The sequence below is a fragment of the Phalangium opilio genome, unplaced genomic scaffold (genome assembly GCF_054372755.1).
Source record: "Phalangium opilio isolate 3A_F unplaced genomic scaffold, DU_Popi_V2 ptg000041l_1, whole genome shotgun sequence".
NCBI classification, from domain to species: domain Eukaryota; kingdom Metazoa; phylum Arthropoda; class Arachnida; order Opiliones; family Phalangiidae; genus Phalangium; species Phalangium opilio.
This window is the reverse complement of record NW_028324165.1, coordinates 6,375,887-6,395,372: the sequence shown is the minus strand read 5'-3', so window position 1 is coordinate 6,395,372 and position 19,486 is coordinate 6,375,887. Positions and strand designations below refer to the sequence as shown.

At 35.4% G+C, this 19,486-nt stretch overlaps 1 protein-coding gene and 1 long non-coding RNA gene across 2 annotated transcripts; one reads left to right on the top strand and one right to left on the bottom strand.

Annotated features, from left to right (window-relative positions):
* The first annotated feature begins 1,214 nt into the window (after positions 1 to 1,214).
* On the top strand, positions 1,215 to 18,828 carry LOC149679595 (uncharacterized). The gene is made up of 7 exons (XM_089835418.1): positions 1,215 to 3,328; positions 3,420 to 3,485; positions 12,544 to 12,625; positions 12,689 to 12,793; positions 13,292 to 13,423; positions 13,509 to 14,394; positions 17,775 to 18,828. Exons 2-7 carry the CDS (start codon positions 3,439 to 3,441, stop codon positions 18,458 to 18,460), a joined length of 1,938 nt encoding a protein of 645 aa, XP_089691544.1. The 5' UTR covers positions 1,215 to 3,328; positions 3,420 to 3,438; the 3' UTR covers positions 18,461 to 18,828.
* LOC149679596 (uncharacterized) lies at positions 7,543 to 12,480 on the bottom strand. Its single transcript, XR_016365844.1, has 3 exons — positions 11,071 to 12,480; positions 10,840 to 10,978; positions 7,543 to 10,746 (listed from the first exon to the last, which is right to left on the bottom strand). It is a non-coding gene; the product is annotated as an uncharacterized LOC149679596 (long non-coding RNA).
* Positions 18,829 to 19,486: the final 658 nt, after the last annotated feature.

Below are 19,486 nucleotides of genomic sequence, written 5' to 3'. Positions count from 1 at the left end.
TCAGGTTGATCGTCTTCAGTCGTCACTAGAGACGAAAAGTTGATCAAAAGAGAGACGGCCACTACAAATCCTACCTTTGTTAAAGTCATGTTGTTGTTATTACTGATTCGAATTTTTGCGTTATGGTTCTATTTATTTGGAAGGAACTAAGTGGGGTATTTGTTCGACACTAATTCATTTAGTTGACGTCAAATACTTTCCGAGAAATGTTGAAAACAACAACTCGAGTTGATCATATTTTTATTCAGCTCAAGGCAATCCAGCAAGCCATTGACTTGCTGTTCAGAGTTTTTGGAGTATTGTCAGTAATATACAGGATGTTTCTGATAATTGTGTTACAAATTAAAGGGTGTGTTCTTTGGGTCAAACTCAGTCAGAGTAGGTTGAAAAATGTTATAAACATTTAGTTTCGAAGGCACGAGCGCCCCCAAACAATGGCCCCTAAAACAAAGAAATTGCCACACTCTTTGAGTAAGGCATATCAGCCTGTTCATCTTGTTTAGAGAATTTCAATAGCGGGAATCGCAAACAACCCAACTTTGTTTTTACCGAAATTATATCGAAATAACGACCTAATTTGTTGTCAATTTTAACCCATCGTTGGTCAAATATTATAGTAAAATTGAACCCAAATAAGAAGTTGCCTATTTTTAACTACAATTAGGTTGAACTAACAACATACATTTGGGTTATTGGAAGAAAAAAAAACTTTTTTGGCCTGGGTAAGTACGGACCCATTTTTGGATTATCAATTAACACATTTTGGGCTGAAAACAACCCAATAATTTTAAGAGTGAAGAACGTTGATGCATGGATTAACTAACGCGTTAGTTAATTCATGGTTGATGAGCCTTTATCTAGCAGTCGCAGAAGTGTACGTTTTTAAAGGTAGAAATGTGCCTAAGCTGGTAATGTAAAAGTTGTTCAGAGTGTATAACACAATAGATTAAAGTTAACATCGTTATGTAGAAGTTTTGTTCATGTCTTTTTCTCGGGATACAGTATTAGCAAGGTGGAAGTTGCTAATTTGCCTTCAAATCTTAGTTAACAATAATTAATCACCTGTTAGATAAATCAACAACATTTTATTTTCCTTGATTTAATTCTAATATACTTTATATCAAGGACATAAAATACGTCATAATGGTGTTATATTGTGATTTGATCTAAAAACGTAACCTTGTTCTTAAAAATTACAATGGGAGAGGATTTCAGTGTCAGTAGGAACGAGGTAGGCCTGAAAGTTTGCCGTTGAGAAACGTGTGTTTACATTTGATATTATTGTCATGTGGTGTTACTCCATCAATTGCTAGAGCGCGCACTGAATTCCAAAATTATTCTTAAGTAACGAATATTGGTGTGTCGAGAAATATATGATGTGGAGGACAATAGGTACAAGTCACTCAACATTAAGCACAATCGGTGTTCCTTTGAATGTACTAATCTGGTCATACGTAATCGTTAAAAGCCCTTCCCCTTGACAGCGCTAAAATCACCATGCGTAATTCTTAATCGGTGTACCGAGAGTTTGAGAGTGGTTAGCCCCTCAGGAGGACATTAATTGCAGGTCCATACTTTAGGTTTGAATGTGGTTGAAACTGATTTCTATGTACCCTTAAGAAAGCCCATATGAAAAGAAACATTTGAGCCGTTGGCTCAGGATACAGTAAAAATCAATTTTTATATTATTTATTTTAAAATTAATTCTTTAAGAACAATTCTGAAGCTCATCCTTGCGCTTGCAATTGCGCTTGATAACTATCAATGACATCTTTGATCATTTTCTGATTTCCATCATTAAGAGTTTTGAATTCTTCTTGCATCTTTTTATAATCGAAGCCCTGACCTTTGACTTGCACATCAGCCCACTTTTTCTGCCATTGTTCTTGTTGCACTTGCCAATCTTCTTGCAGTTTCTTAAGCTTTTCATTAGTTTCCTCCAAAACCTTCTTCGGGTCAAATTCTGCCGCAATTAGGTGCAATAATGAAAACGCTAAGCAATAATATTTCATTGTAATATTCGATGTTATAACTGCGAATTTAAAACCAATATGAGATTTATGATTTTTATGTAACGAAATCATTGACGTCACAAGCTTTCCATCGCCAAAATTCTCGGAAAAAATGTAACAAAGGTTGTCATTTAATCAAGGTAGTACAATAGGCAACTGTTCAAATAAGTAAAGCTTTTTTTAGTTGGTTATATATAACGGTACCTGAAGTAGATCAAGTCAAAGATCTCAAATTCTAATTATTAGATACATAAATAAAGCCAAGACGGCAACCTGACTCCCCATTGAGCCCAAAACCTAACTTTCCTAAGACAAAGATTTCACGTTAATTATACTTAATTCATTTGACATATATCTTGAAGCGTGCTAAATAGTGTTCATTTAGAGTATAAAACGAGTTTAAATTAATAATTTTCTTTAATTGCAATGTTAAGTATAGTTTATTTTATTTTTACTGTATATTTACTGTTTTACCCAATATGTTCGAATTTCGCGCCTTTTCATAAATTAATAGGTTTATGCAGTTTCGTGTTCCCACCAATGAGATAGATAGAGTTACAATTCAAATCGGCTTACCGCGAAACACATTGCTTTTATCAAGCACGTTTATCAAAACATGACAGCGCCATCTGTGAGCCTCTAGCGGAACTAATTACAACTTTTACTTGCTTATTTGCAATCAGAAACATCGTTATGTTTTTTATTTCATCTATTTATTAGATTAAAAAGGACTAAAGTTTTTATTATTTAACTCGCGTATTTTATTTAACACGTTTAAAAAACGATCTTGACAGCATTATAGCAGCAGACGGTAATAGAAAAGTTCTTAGGGTGGCGCCACCCGTATTTGATAAAGATTCATGCTCGACAAAAGGTGTATCGCGAAACGTCGATCTCGAGATCTCACGTTGTGACTCTAGGTTTAATATATATATTCTATCTCATTGGTTCCCACATAAAAAATGCCTTTTTTAGGTTAATTTCAGGTTTTTTGTAGGCAAAGAGGGTAGTTTAGTTAGCTTTATTTAGTTTCTGAAACGAATTTAAGTAACCTAATTTAATTGCAACGTTTATTGGGAGTTTTCGCATTTTTAAATTTTACCCCACAATTTTCTGCCGAAGCTCACTATTTGACCCCGAAAAGCCAAAGCTGAAAGTCGTTAAAATGTTTTAGCAGACGACGCATAGGAGGATTCCCACTATTTTAGAATTTGAGGTAATTCGATAAAAATTGGTCAAAAGGAAATTTAAGGTCAAATAGTGTCTCCCGGAAAAGTGTTCCTAACTTCAAATCAGCATCAGCCGGCCCCTGACTGGTAAGTGATAATGTACATTAGTGACACTTAAGTCTTTGTTTATGGCCATATTTTTATTATTATTAAAATGTTTCGTATGTTATCTTAACAGGAAGACTGTACAAAGAGTGATGGATTTTGTTAAAGAATGTCGTGTTATGGTCGAACGTTTAAGTTGGTAAGTGATGAATATAATGCAACTTGGATGTCAACAAGGCATGTAACGGATCTAAACCTTAACCTATAGAATAAATTCCCTCCTTTTCCAATATATTACTAAAGTAGATATGTTTTAACCCCTAAATATTGCTACTTTTTTCAAATTATTGCTATTAGCTTGTTTATTACCACCTTTTAAACAATAGTGTTAATTTAGTTTCATTCTATCCCCAAAAGACTAAGAGGCGCACATTTAGCCACTCGTGTAACTTTGTAAGATGTCCTCGCTACAGTGAGATTTAGTTCTGCATGTGAGATTTAGGATCTATAGAGTGCTGTCAGAAGCGCCGGTGTGACGTCACCCATGCTGTTGGGTTCGTACACGACCTGGAAAACCTGGAAAAGTCAGGGAAATTGAAAATGGGCCTAAAAGGTCAGGGAAAAGTCAGGGAAATTGAAAATGTGCCTAAAAAGTCAGGGAAATGTCAGGGAAAAATATATTGGTGGGAAATTGATAGTCTGGATGACAGTATAAGGGTGACCAAAAAAAGTGTTGTCTGAGACTTGAGCAGAACCCCAAATTCGCGGAGCTCGCTTCGCTCGCTCCGGTTATTTATGATTTACTTATGCAGGGTTCGTACACGACCTGGAAATCCTGGAAAACCTGGAAAATCAGGGAAATTGAAAATGGGCCTAAAAGGTCAGGGAAAAGTCAGGGAAATTTAAAATGGACCTAAAAAGTCAGGGAAATGTCAGGGAAAAATATATTGGAGGGAAATTTGAAGTCTGGACAACAATATCAGGGTGATCAGAAAATGTGTTGTCTGAGATTTGACCAGAGCCACAAATTCGCGGAGCTCGCTTCGCTCGCTCCGATTATTTAAGATTTACTTAAACTTAAATTTAACCGAATTAATTGGCTAATTTTTATAACAATAACTCATGCAAAAATGATTCGAGTGAATTTAGATTGGTTTTCATATATGTTGGCCATGTACGTTATTGCAAATGGTCAGGGAAATTTATGGAATTTTGTCAGGGAAAACCTGGAAAAGTCAGGGAATTTCATTCCGAAAATTTTGTACGAACCCTGTTATGGTTAAATTTAAACGAATTAATTGGCCTATCTTTATAACAATGACAACTCGTGCAAAAATGATTCGAGTGAATTTAGATTGGTTTTCATATATTTACGCCTTGTAAGTTATTGCAAATGGTCAGGGAAATTTGTGGAATTAGTCAGGGAAAACCTGGAAAAGTCAGGGAATTTCATTCCAAAAATTTTGTACGAACCCTGAATATAGCTTTCATTCTGTAAGAAAAAAAAACCATAATGGGGCTGGGGCGGAGTTGAGCCCGAATTGCCAAGTCTCTGTTATGCCTCATGAGTATCATCGGTATTTTTTTTTATTTTGCTCTGTGTTCGAGGCAAGGCAGAAAACTACTATTTTTACTACTATCTTACTAAAAAAAAGTATCAAAGACGGCCTCTTTAAGTCTTAACAAGGAATGAAACGTTTTGCTGTATTCATAAAATGGGGTTGAGGAATAGAGCTATCTTAGTTGTGACGTCAGTACCTAGGTAAAACGTCACACGAATACAGATTGACTTTGGCAGTGGGCGGCCATGTTTGGTACTTCTAAGATTTTATGGGCAAACTAGCTGTTACCCGCGGCGTCGCTCGCGTATAATAAGAACTTCCATCAAAATGAGACAAAGAATGGGCAGATTTTACTGATGACCAATTTTTTTGTAGCACCCTAAGAGCGAAGGCACTCGGCGTTGCCCGTCAGCCCGTCGGGACATTTTTTTTATTACTTTTCACGCGGACATTATTCCATAAAGAAGGGTTTTTAAATTTCTGGCCGCCATTTAAAAAGATGGCAACAAATCGAACTCAAAATACCATTCAGCCCGTCTATAGGTTAAAGGAAAGCAGTGTTCTAAATATTTGTGAAATCGGTTGAAACGCGTGGACTTTATTGCATAGAGAAGATTTTTTACATTTCTGGGCGCCATTTTTTATGATGGCGGCGGATTGGAAAAACCTTTCTTAGTACGCGCCTACTACCTATGAGTAACGTTCCTGCAAAGTTTCAGCCTTCTAGAGTAAGCGGTTTGGGCTGGGCGTTGATTATCAGTCAGTCTGTCAATCAGTCAGTCAGGACTTTGATTTATATAGATATAGATAGATAGCATGGGTGACGTCACACTAAGGTTTCTGAGATAGCTCTTGAACAAAATTGCAGCGTTAATTAAATAAATTTTTTGAACTAGATAAGCTTTGCCATGTTTTCTTAGCTTTTTTTACATTTCTTGCTATTTGTTCTTTTTACTTTTGCGCTCTTTAGAGCATCGAAAGTATTGTTCTGACCCTTGCTGGAACGCTGGGCGCCTTTTTTCCCCCCTTTTTCCCCTTTTTTTCGCGTGCGCGTTCGGATATTTCCAACTAAATAAATATTTTGAATTTCAAATTTCCCGCGAATTTTCGACTCCAAATTCACCCGTAGTTCAAATTACACTTCTTAGGTGGCGTAACGCATTTTATTTCAAATGAAATTATTTTCGTAAATTTCCAAATCCCCGAAGAGACTCGAACACACCATCGCACAGAGCTTTCACTCCACGGATTGACGCCTTTACGCTCTCGGCCGTCTACTCCATAGATGGGCACTATCATATCATTTGATAGTTTTACCACTTGATACGATAGAAAACTAAATCTGCCCCTATCAAAGTATCAATTTTGATAGTTATTTTCGAGAAAAATTTGAATTATAATGATCGATTGAGTTTGATAGCTTAGAAAGTGCACTCAAAGTTGATATGATTCATTGATTCGTTGAAATCTTCTAGAAAAAAATATCGATTCTCAACGTGATCTGGCTACTAACCCCATCTTTTAGAAATCATAAAAAATGATAGGCATTATTCCTTGAGAAATATATTGATTCTTTGAGTGATTTTATTTGGCGACATCTGTTTTCTGATTTCATTTTAAAAAATTGTGCTAATCTTTGATAGGCAATTTTGATAGTTATGAAAATTTCTGGAAAGATAAGTCGTTTTTTGAATGATATCGAAGTTTTTAATATATTTGAACGTTAGCAAGTGTAGGTTTATTCTATAAGAAGATTCTGTACTTGGTGGTCGTTATAACCCTCTCAAACAAATAAATAAAAATAAAATAAACGATGGTTCAACAGTTCAAACTGTGAAGGCGGAGCTTCTTGTATATAGAAGCTCCGTGCTGTCACTGATGTGAACGACTACTCGAGGAGGAAGAGCGATTCCACGAAATCATCCAAACGTAGAAGTAGATAAATTAAAGTGTAGATTTTCTGATTTTTACTACCCACAGTTTTTAATTGCAATTTTTGCCTTTAATTATTATTAGTTAACCGTTTATAGTAGATGGTTTAGATTAAATCAAGGGCGAATAATTTGAAAAAGTTTGGATAGTAGCTTTTGAACTATAGACAGTTAAAAGTCAAACTTGAGAAATGAGATTATGGAAATGAATATATGAAAATATTAGAAATTCTACAAAATCAGGAAATATCAGGAATCGATTAAACAGAGTAAAATTAGGTAGAGCCCAAATCAGTTTGATCGAAAACAATCAAATTTAAAGTCCGGAAATTAAATAATCGATTAATTTAGTCGTTCCTAAAGATTTAAATTTGATTTGATAGGCAAAAAATCTATCTAACAATGAGAGCCAATCTAACATATTGAAGGAAGATTTGATAGTTTCACCATCTATAATTTGTTGAGAGGGAAAAAATCTATCTAACAAATAATGCCAGTCTAAAATATAGCTAGAAGAATTGATAGTTTCGCCAAATATGATAGTTTGAGAGGAAAAATATCTATCTAACCAGCAGTGTCAGTCTAAAATATAGTCAGAAGAGTTGATAGTTTCGCTATCTATGATAGTTTGAGAGGAAAAATATCTATCTAACCAGCAATGTCAGTCTAAAATATAGTCAGAAGAGTTGATAGTTTCGCCATCTATGATAGTTTGATAGGAAAAAAATCTATCTAAGGAGGAGTGCCCAACTCTGGTCTACTCTTATCAACAAGCTCGAGTTATGTTGCTTAAACCTAGCATCTCTCTCACGTCGGCGGCCGGCGCGTTCCTCTCACGTCTTGCTTAGTTGGGGCAGGGAGGAGGGAAATTTTTCGAGGCGGCGAGTTTCGCGTTTCCATGGTAGCGCGCCTATACAACTATACATGCCGAAAATTGAAATCTCTTGGCGGGAAATTCGCGAATGGTAGATAGGCAGTTTTTAAACGGGTAGCGCTACAATTATAAAATACGTCGCGTTTTTAGCATTAGAAGGTTTACAAAATTATTTTAGGAATTGTACTCGTCAGAAAGTCTAAAATATAATAAAAACTAAACACATTTTTAAAGTAAGAGATATTTGATTTGTAAACCAAAAGAAATTAATACCGTAGTCTCTGGAGAGTGTATCAGGGAAACCTCTGTAACTAAGCAAATTTATGATATTACCATCTCTGTAAGTGTTCTAATTAAATAAATATATATTTATATTGTAAGTTAATTGAATTAACTTGCAAGTGCTTCTAGACAGACACATTTTTGAGGTTAACTATACCTGTACATTTAATTTGGGAATTTAGGTTTTGGGATTAGATAAGCTAAAGTCTAAAAACTTATTTTTTCTCTTTAAGCGCGTTACAATTTTGGACAAACAAAAATGATAATTTGATGTTTAATTTTAAGTATTGGCATTCGCAATAAAATCTTTCTATTAACGTTTGATTACTCAAATAAGCCTAATAATAAATTTTACGAAGCACAAGCACTTTCTAAGGTTCTTTTCACTTTTCAGTAACAAATTTTGACAATGAAAAATTATCATTTCAAGTTTAAATTTGCCTAAAAACGATAATGATAATTTAATTAACTCTTAATTGGGTTCTTTTCAGTTACGTATTTTCCAAAGACAAAATATCGTTTCAAGTTTAAATTTACCTATAAACGTTAATAATAATTTATTTAATAAACTCTTAATTTTAACTAATAAGAGTAATCAATTACTAATCATCACTTATGATCACCAACTTTAAGAATAAAAGTTCAATATTATTTTTATAAACGCAATCAAAATAAGCATTGTTAACATGATAATTAAAAACCTTATACTACAACTTCACATAAAGAAATGAGTTCAGAAATAAATGTACTTGTTTCTCTCACCAGAAGGAAAACAATTATCTAGACCAGTCTTGGAAATAAGGATTTTTTTGAAACTAGTCCTCGGGACCAGTGACCCCCAGCGTCTACAATATTAAACTGGTTTTTAGGACCAGTGACCCTATCCTTAATTTATTTTTTACTAATCCTATTGAAAAATTAAGGGAGTATTTCGTTGACGCACAGCCCATTCGATCGGGCTATAGATGCAAAATTATGTCAAAAATCAGAGTTAACTCTTAACATTTCCGTCATTGGGTGGAACACCGTTTTTTGGTCCTAATTTTGAAAATACTGGTTGAAATCTCTTGAAATTTATATGAGATTTGCAAAATAATGTTTGGTATTTTTGTGCAAAGTTTTTCTCTTACAAAGCTTTTTGTAACAACATTAAAACGAAAATTAACCATAATTTAATGGCTTAGTCTCAAACAGTTTAAATTTGTTTCCTTCAGTATCACTGGTTCCAGTCTCTTGAACTTTTAGTGAAAGGCATATTGAAAAGTTTTAAATTATCGTGGAAAATTTCGAACTTTTAAAGCGAATAGTCCTTTTCCTAAAATTTCCCTAAGCGACTAAATAGGTTGTAGGATTATGCACAAGCTCAATTTTAATGAATTTTTTGGAAGTGAATTGTTTCTTTGAAAACTTCGAAACTTTGCATCATAACTTAAAACCGTTCAATGTGCCTCTCACTAAAATTTCAAGAGATTCGAACAAGTGAAACGGAAGAAACTTATTAAACCGTTCCAAGACCAAGCCCTTTAATTAGGGCTAATTTTCGTTCTAATATTTATACAAAAAAACTATAGAAGGGAAACTTTTTAAAATTTCCAAAACATAGCAAACGTTGTTTTTTCACATCTCTTTAAAATTTCAAGAGGTTTGCACCAGTAGTTTGAAAATTAGGGCAAAATAACGGTGTTCCTGAGTTCCTCCCATAGCCGGTCATGTTAAAAGCTGGCTCCTTGGATTTTTCGAGCGAAAAAGCCCAAAATTACCAACACGCGCTTTTACCTATCTATAGCGTGTGAAGCCAAAGCGTGATCGAGTGGGCAGTGGTTGTAGCAAGGAAGGCAAGAATTAGAAAATCTCAAGGCTAGGAGACTATATCCATGGAGTAGAAATTTGTAATGACTAGAAATTTTAAACTGGTCCCTCCAGAATTTTCATAAAAATTCTCAATTAATAAACTGGTCCCAAGGACCAGTAACCCCCGGATTTTGAATAAAAAAACTGGTCCGAGCAATTAATAAACTGGTTTTTGACCTGTGGACCTGTGCTATTTCCAAGACTGATCTAGACATCAAGAAACAATATCAATATCATCATCCCATTCGTAAACGCAACAGTTATGAACCAAATTTCAAAATTTGCACAAACTATCTTCGAACTCACTTCCTTGCAGATTTCAGACGCTTTTCTATGCCTACACCCATGGACGAACCAATGCAGTATTGCTTTGTCCATGCTACACCTACCGGCGTTTCCCTATTGTAGCGTCATCTGCGTACACTACTATTTTAGCAACAATTTGGAAGAAATAATTATTCATTGTTAACTATCTATTAAATTTAGTTTTTTAATTGTAAATTTTATGTAAGAGCAAAACAGTTTAAAATTAATTTGGCATATGTATTAAAATTAGGCCGACATGATGGCGCTAAAAAGAGCCTAGATCTGACTTAGATAACTAGCCTTCATTCCGACTCTCAGAGCATTCCACCCCCATTTTTCCTTATAACTACTCCCCCAGTTCAAAGAATTCGATTTACATGTATAAGCGCGACTTTTGAAGAAAATTCGAAGGAACAGAAAATTAACATTAAGTTTTATGGGAGGAGGTAGGTTTTTGCCAGATCCTTCCTTTGTCCTATTGATCCAAATGACCTTAAATTTAGTGAGACGTGTGTTTCAATGTGTTTTATTATACTAAGAAAGATTAAAGCTTTTTTGTGTAAAAATTATTTTCCAAGGCCAAACTGATGATATCTTCGGATCTACTGATCCAAATGTCCTGAAATTTTACCTTGAGGTGTGTTACAATCTATTCTATTATATTAAATGGGATAAATATTTTAATAAAAATGAATTTCTAATGTGAAAATTGTAAATTCAGTATTTAATCCACAATTCAGTACTTACAACCATTTTCCAAGAAAAAAACCCATCCCCATCCTTGTCCAAAACAGGCCTTTTAGAGAGTAATAGATTATAAAACCAAGACCTCTTGAACCAATATTCTTAGTTTTGTAAACGTGCAGAGGGGCAGGTCTTGCGAAACCTGATCAGTTGAATAACATATAATGAGAACGTTCTGCGTTCGTTACCAAATGATACTGATAAAAAATTATTGCATTAAAATGTAAGGTCTACCTCGCAAGAAGCTTCAGAATGTCATCGAAAAAGCAGAGTACCGCTGCGAGGAAGCTTTTTTCTTCTTGGACCTCCTTGACAACCAAGTATAATTTAAAACTATATCTCAAGTAAATCCTGTTTTTTTTTACCAACAGTAACTGATATTGTGATACTTCACCCCCTCCCTTATACAGTTAGTTTCTTAATCATGATTTTTCTACTCTTCATTGTTTTTCAAAATATGTAATATTTCCAATAAATACAGTTTTGAACTAAAATTGCGTTGCGTTTACATAATAACGTTTACTTGGTAGAAACACAAGGGCTCTTCTGAACTTTCCCATTTAGGTGTGTTGTAAGCTTTATGGCCTGTAATTTGGTTTAATTACAGGATTTTTAGTGCCATGTGTAAGCGATATGTTTAATCTTGGAAAGGGCCTGAAAGTACTTAATTTATCATTTTGACAAAGCTAATTAATTTGAAAGTTTTCAACCATTTTTAGATATAATACATTGTAGCACATCTCTCATTAAAGTTTCATTACATTTGGACCATTAGATCTAAATATATTGTGGATTGAATACTGAATTTACAATTTTGGCATTGATATTATTTATCAACAAGTGGAAAAAAATGATACTTGAACTTCATATGATATTATTTGGGTTTTTGCTTTTGCGCTTCGAGTTGCAAAAGTATTGGCCTGACCCTTGCTGGCAGGCTGGCTGGGTGCCTTTCCGCCCTTTTTCGCGTGCGGAATTAGATTTAAATTTATTAATAGCATTTAGAACATTACTTAGGTGGCTTTGCAACGTCAAGGTATTTTATTTATTTAAGAAACTATTAAGATTAGTCATGGTAAGTAATTGATTACTCTTATTATAAGTTAAAATCAACAGATAACTAAATAAATTATTAAGAACGCTTACAGGCAAATTTAAACTTCAAATAATAACTTTGGTTTGTCAAAAATTGTATGTGAAAAGAACCTTACAAACTGCCTGGTCCAATTTATTATTAAGGGTTATTTGAGTAATCAGACGTTAATAGAACGATTTTGTTGCGAATACTAATGCTTAAAATTTAATCTACAAATTATCATGTTTATTTATAAAAAATTGTAACTGAAAATAACCGTTGAAAGTGCTTTGTCGAAACTATCACTAAGTTTATCAATCCGCACTAGAAAGATTTTATTGTGAATACTAATTCAAAAAAAGTTTGTATAATATAAAAAAAACTGTAATTGTTTTTGTTAAAGAATTTATTTTATGGTCAAAATGATCAGTGATGTTTATATTAAACCAAAGTCATACTGAATTGATTTTGTTCATAATCGAAAGGATATTTGATAAGGAAAAAGAGAATACCGCCAAAAATATTTGCCGGAATCATACCAGTTCTACCCAATAGAGGGCGCGCAAAAGTATAATCTGGCCGGGGCCATCTTGTTTGATTTACCCTCATTTTGGAAAATTATTTTATTTTAGGAAAGACTTACAATGTCACCAACTCTCTTTACAAAATTCCGAAATGAGTTTAGTAAATCTTCAAAGGGTGGCGATTAAAGAGGTATTATTGCAATATTCATTGTTTTAGGCAAACTGAGTTAACTTATTGAAACTTTGTTTTTAGGAAATGAAAGATGAGGAAAATTGTAACTACGATCACTTAAGCAAAGATGATCTTATTCATGTAGTGAAAGCAAGGGATGATCGAGTCAGGACACTGGAAGCCGAGGTATTTTTCAAAGCATAGGGGCGCTTTTTTTAGTAGTGTGAAATTAAGCACAGAGATATGAGACCCTTTTGGGATAATAGCCAATTTTACATGCACAGGATTAAGTTGTCAAATCTGTCCTCTTAATTAAAGGTTCTGTAAAGTGGTCTTTCCTTCTAGCAAACGCGGCGGGGGGAGGGGGGACTCGGACTCTCGGGGGTGACGAATGAGGGGGTCGAGTGACTTTTTAAAAACAAAATTCAACGGTCCGCCAACAACTTAACAGTCAGGACCAAACTCTATGGGTCGGTGAATAATTATGGTTATTGGTGAAAACACCAATCACGATTGACTCTAATCTAAGGGGTTTGGTAACGCATCCGTTGTTATTAAATAAGAGATACTGATCCCCCTTCTTGCGTGTCATTATCTTCCCCTTTTTCTCGCTTGCCCCTTCAAAATACGTTCAGCCAAAGAAACTCCGAAGATTGTTTTGTAATGGAATCTCATTTTGTTTAGTGTAATGTTTTAATTTCAAAAATGGAAAAAGAGAGAGTGAAAACATCATTAACGATAAATAAGCAAATAGACGATATTGAAAGACTCAATAGGGTCAATAAAGACTTGGAAAGGAGAATCAAAGACCTGATGGTATGCAACATCCTTCACTTTCATAGTCGATTGGAAAGAGAATTACTTTAAGAATGAAAGTTATTGTTAATTGTTTTAAAAATAGGAGAAAAGTGGAATACTTCAATTTCCTAACGATGAATTAGTGAAATCTGAACCCGTTGAAAATGATTTGGGAAATAATGGCCAGGAGTTAACCCTTCCTATTGCGATGCACAGTGTCCAAGCTGTCAATGTCCAAGGCATTCTGTGTAAAGAAAATGTTAGTCAAGAATCACGTGGTTCCGAAGTTGGCAATACAAACACCAAAAATAAAATTACCTTGAAAAAAACTGAAAATATGGTGTTTATAACGCGAAATACGAATCCGTGTCTCCCTAAACTGAACTACAGTGACAGTTTGCCTCAAAGTGCGCCTGCACCTAACCTTCAGATCGAAAACAAAATTGAAATGCCTCCTGACACAACGACGGAAAGCGATTCGCCACGAGAACCTCTTGAAAACAGTATTAACATTAATGATTCTTATCGTAAATCGAAAAGTGTCTCGACAGAGTTAGAAATTGAGGATAATTCAACTCGATCGAAGAAATTTCGTGTTCCTGAATTGAATGTTGAGTCCAAGAAACATTTGGATCTTTCTCTTGATGCAAATGTCGAAGGCGATTCATTAGAAGGAGCCCCAGAAAACGAACTTGATGAAAACCAATCCGAAATCGCCGTGACAGATGCAAAGAAAAGTGATGGACAAAATCAAAGTGTGGAACTGTTTGTCGATCCGAGTTCATTGAGTGTGCCAGTGTATGTTCCTAAACTAGAACTTAACCCAATTGAACTATCAGAATTGACCCCAGTCTCGATGGAAAGCGATTTACCCGAAGTTCCAATTGAAGTTGAAAATAATAGTTTGGTTTCCAACTCGGAGACATTAGAAGATGTCGCTCCAAAGATTCCAGAAGGTAAAACCTCATCGCCTCGTTCGGGAATTGCACGTAAGTCATTTTATACTTTTATAGTGTTGAGTACATAGATTGAGAAGTCATATTTCTAAGCAACTATTTCCGCCTTCGCGGTATTAAGTCTAATTTTGAAGGCTACACAGCCAAAATAATTTATTTCTATCCTATGTGTAACCAAAAGTGGATGAGAGGAAAAGTATGAAAATGGCCAAAAGTCGCGAGTCATCAGAGTTTCGCCGTAGTTGACCGTTTTATTGGCGTAGCTATACTGGGCTTGTTCACTCCCTTAAAATAGGTCTTGTGTTAATTCGCGGTTACGCGGTTACCGTCGTCTGCTATTGTGTATGCTAGAACTTCCTCGATTTGTGTTTGTAGTCAGGACAGAGTAGCTGGTAATGTTTTAAAAGGTATTTGAAGGTATATGGATTTAAGTAAGGTTATCGCAGCAATAGAAGAGCGCATAAAACTAGATACGTTTAAAACAAATCTCGGTAATTTAGCTATGGCGCGGGCAGCTTGCGTCGTGATGCGCGTGATCGAGTGGGCTATGATTAAACCAAGGAACATAAATGTCTGAACTACTTTCAATCGCGAGTTTGCAAGTCCATCAGTCACTTGTAAACTAAATAGTTATTGGCGAAACTTTGATGTCCGCGTTTTTTAACACAGGCTCTATGGCCATTGTCATACTTTCCCTCTCATCCACATTTGGTGTAACATATTTAAATGTGTTGGACAAAACGTTCACGCTTTTTATGTTATTTTTAAGATTATACATAACGTATACTGTATTTGAATTGTAGCACTTAACGACCTTTCAGCCTCTTGAATAATGAAACTTTCCCAAGGGTCTTCACTCTTTTCTTATCATCGCTGGTATATACTTATTTCGACCAAAATACTTTGACAATAGAGAGTGGATGCGATGACGAATTAAAGAGGTAACTTGTCATCATGCAGCGTCACCTGGCATTTGATTCCCTGAAAACCCGTTAAATATTTTGAGAGCAAAGAAAAGTTTAAAATACGACCGTTCGATGATATACGTCGTTTCGTTTTTTATATTTTATACATTTTCTGTGGGGAAAGTCAAGGAGAAACGTGCAACCGGGTTCAAATATTAAACTGATCATAAAAGGGGGTGTACAACGTCATATTTCAAAGGGTAACGAAGGAAAATGCTTGAAATGTGATCAGCGCGAATGTAGATTCAGGCCCAAGTGTCATTTAATCGCGCATAAACGCATTCATGGCGGTGAAAAACGCTTCAAATATGATCAGTGCTACTATGGGTGGCTATAACCTTTTTCCTCGGTAAACATACTTAATCAACGCTGCTTTTTACCCCTCCCGAGTGACATATATCATTGAGAGTTACTGTCTGGGACGTTTCTGTGCCTGTCTGTCTTTTGTTACAATAGAGTACGTTCGCAGGTAGCATATGGAAGTAAACGTGTTCGCGTTTTCCAATAATCGGGGAAAATTGTATTTCACTATGTCATAATACTTTTCTTCTTGAGTACCAATCCACACTATTCCTTCATCTGCCTAGTCTCTCGTACATTCCACATAAACCGAATCTGTTGCATTGGCTTCTGGCGTACATCTATTCCGTATCTTTGAGATTAGCTTCTACTTCATTGCCATCGTTAGATTTAACGAGGAACGTCTAGCCTCCAAGGGCGGGCTTACACAAAATGTACCCAGAATTTCGCTATTCATCTTCAATTATGATTGCCTGCACCTCCATTATTATCTTTAGGGGTAAGATTACTTGAACTGTCTAAACTCCACGTTGCGGGACTTGCGCATCTGTTCTTATCCTGTTCGTTAATGATTCATAACAATTATGAACCTCCTATATTTTAATTAAAGCAGTCCTACATTCTTCAACATTAGTTTCATCATTCAGTAAGTTCTAATGAACCACCTTAAAACGATTTAATGAAAAGTAATTCGAGAGCAAAGGAAAGTTAAAAGTACAACCTTTCATGTTTCGAGCCAAGGTTTTTCTTCCATTTAAGTTGATCTTCATCCCCTTTTTGTTGATATGATCGTTCACTCATCGGCTAACGTCTTTGATCAACACACCTTTTTACCTCTCCGAGTGACGATGACGTCACGGAGAGGTTTTACACTGGACGTGTCTGTGTGTGTGTCTGTCTGTGTGTGTGTCTGTGTTTCTGTCACCGCGTTCGCAGTTGGCAAGTCGGAGCAAACGTGTTCGCAATTTCCGGACCGCGTTCGCAGTACATAGAAATTCCGAAAAACTTTATCTATCTTATTTAACGCCAATCATTGACTAGTCGTTACGCCTTCATCTGCTGACTAACCGCCGATTCTTTCACTCAACACCCTCTGTATTTATTGGCTTCTAACAACAACACCATGCGCTAGTCTTTCGTGTATCCCACACACACACCAATCTATCCTTATTGGCTTCTAACAACCACCATCTCCTGGGCTTCCGTCTATACCACATAGACACCAATCTGCAACATTGGCTTCTAACACCACCATCTACTGGTCTTTCGTCTATACCACATAGACACCAATCTGTAACATTGGCTTCTACTCCATCATCGTCGTTAGGCTTAAGATGTACGCGGCGAGCGGCTAGGGTTACGAGAAACGTCTAGCCTCCCTAAGGTGGGATCGCCACCAAAGGTTCACGCAATTGCGCATTTTCTTACCACTTAATGTGAATCAATCGCCTTATATACCCTAAATTTACAAAAGTTCTGATAGAGGTGTTCCCTAGAGGTATAACGTTAAAGATAGCTATGTTTAAAATTATTTTAGGAATTAAGTTTCTTAAACCGACTTAACTATAATTAACGTAAAATAATGACGATTAAAATAATTAATATCAGTTATATTTAATTAATTATTTAAGATAAACTTCTTTCTATGTAATGACACAAGTGAGAGTTTATATAGAACGAATAATGAAGATTGCATCCGAATCGAAACACTACACGCTTATCAAAGTTAATAAAAAGCGAGTAGGATGATAAGATCTCTTACAAAACGATAACATTTCCTTTTTGCAGAATATTAAATGGAAATATTTTAAATAATTTTCGGCATAACGATTCTTTTAGTAGTTGCGTAGCTATAAAGCTCTGTTTCATCTCAATATTCCAAGAACATCTTTTATATTAACATTTCAAATTTGGTGTTTACTTTTTAATTCAGCTTTACTACATTTATATATAGTGTAAACACAACTTTTAACTACAAGAAAGTAAATTCGTCTCGGCTCGGAGAGGTAATATTTTGGTTTTCCCAACTTGTTTCTCTGTAACACCGCGTTTTCGTACGCACTACCTTTTTTATGAAGTTCGCTTGAATGTTATTGTATTTTGATACTAAATTATAAATGATGTTTGTGGTTTTTATATTTTCTGTAGGGAAAGTCAAGAAGAAACGTACCACAGGGTTCAAATATTCAACTGAAAATAAAAAGGGCCTTAAACGTCGCATTAGAAAGAGTAAAGAACGAAAACGCTTCAAATGTGATCAGTGTGACTATTCATGCAAGTATAAGTTTGATTTGATCAAACATCAACGCATTCATAGCGGTGACAAACCGTTCAAATGTGATCAGTGTGACTATGCAAGCACGCAGAAGAGTTCTCTGAACATTCATCAACGCATTCACAGTGGTGAAAAACCTTTTAAATGTGATCAGTGTGACTATTCATGCAAGTATAAGTTTGATTTGATCAAACATCAACGCATTCATAGCGGTGACAAACCGTTCAAATGTGATCAGTGTGACTATGGATTCACGCTGAAGAGTTCTCTGAACATTCATCAACGCATTCACAGTGGTGAAAAACCTTTTAAATGTGATCAGTGTGACTTTGCAAGTACGGGGAAGTGCGGTTTGACAGTACATCAACGCATTCACAGCGGTGAAAAACCCTTCAAATGTGCTCGGTGTGACTATAAATGTACACAGAAGATTACTTTGATCGCACATCAACGCATTCACAGTGGTGAAAAACCCTTCAAATGTGATCAGTGTGACTATGCAAGCACGCAGAAGAGTAATATGACAAAACATAAACGTATAAGACACATGTATGAGTAGATTGATATACATTTTAAATGTGTTGGACAAAAACCTTAGTTCATCCTCTTCTCTAATGAATGGGCCAAAACAAACTGTGTCGCCATTTTCAGAACTAATTTGAATTGAACTGAGTTTTATTTTTAATGTTACTTTTCATAGTTAAAGGGATATAATTACATTTGGCTTTTTTTTTCCTTTCTTTCTTTCCCAACAATTTAAAAAAAAAAAATACAAAATATATACGTATATACATGTATATACACTTTTTGAAAATACAATTTTTGTTAATTAAGTGTTTTCTAGATTTAAGACAAAATCTTACTTTTGAAAATAATAATATGTTGTGCAAATGAAAAGTTAATTCATTAAAATAGATACAACTACCAGCAAGTGCCTAGGAATATTTTAAGAAATACTCGGCGACCAACGAGGTGGGGTATTTTGAAATATAGGAGCTTCTAAATGTTAACTATTCGTCGCCGATGTTAGGGTAAACTCTAAACTATTCGCCGATGTTAGGGTAAACTCTAAACTATTCGCCGCCGATGTTAGGGTAAACTCTAAACTATTCGCCGCCGATGTTAGGGTAAACTCTAAACTATTCGCCGATGTTAGGGTAAACTCTAAACTATTCGCCGCCGATGTTAGGGTAAACTATTCGGGCGAGGGGTGGGGTGGAATTTCAGTGTCAACAAGAACCAGGCTAAAATTCCAGTTGAGAAACGAACAACGTGTGTTCACGTTTGTAGCTTATTGATAAAGACCTAATCACGTGGTGTTATGCCATCGATCGTTAAAGAATGCACTTGATTTCAGCATTCAAAATCGTTGGCTTAGCAAATATTGATGTCTCGAGACAGTTATGTTGTTGAAGACACGAGGGGCCAGTCACTCAGCTCAATCAGTGTTCCTTTGGACACAAAGACTGAGCAGAGAGAATTTAGAAGAGGAGTGGAAGGCCCTTTGACTCTATTAAACGTGATGACGCCCAAGATGTCGCGTTGAGCTTTTTGGGGTAGGCGAGTTTCCGGTCACATGTTCTAA

Excerpts from the sequence above, each read along its gene's own strand:
- LOC149679595 (XM_089835418.1), top strand. The coding sequence starts at position 3,439 with ATGGATTTTGTTAAAGAATGTCGTGTTATGGTCGAACGTTTAAGTTG. Across the intron at positions 3,486-12,543 it reads ATGGTCGAACGTTTAAGTTG|GAAAGACTTACAATGTCACC; the intron begins GTAAGTGATGAA and ends ATTTTATTTTAG. Across the intron at positions 12,794-13,291 it reads TCAGGACACTGGAAGCCGAG|TGTAATGTTTTAATTTCAAA; the intron begins GTATTTTTCAAA and ends CATTTTGTTTAG.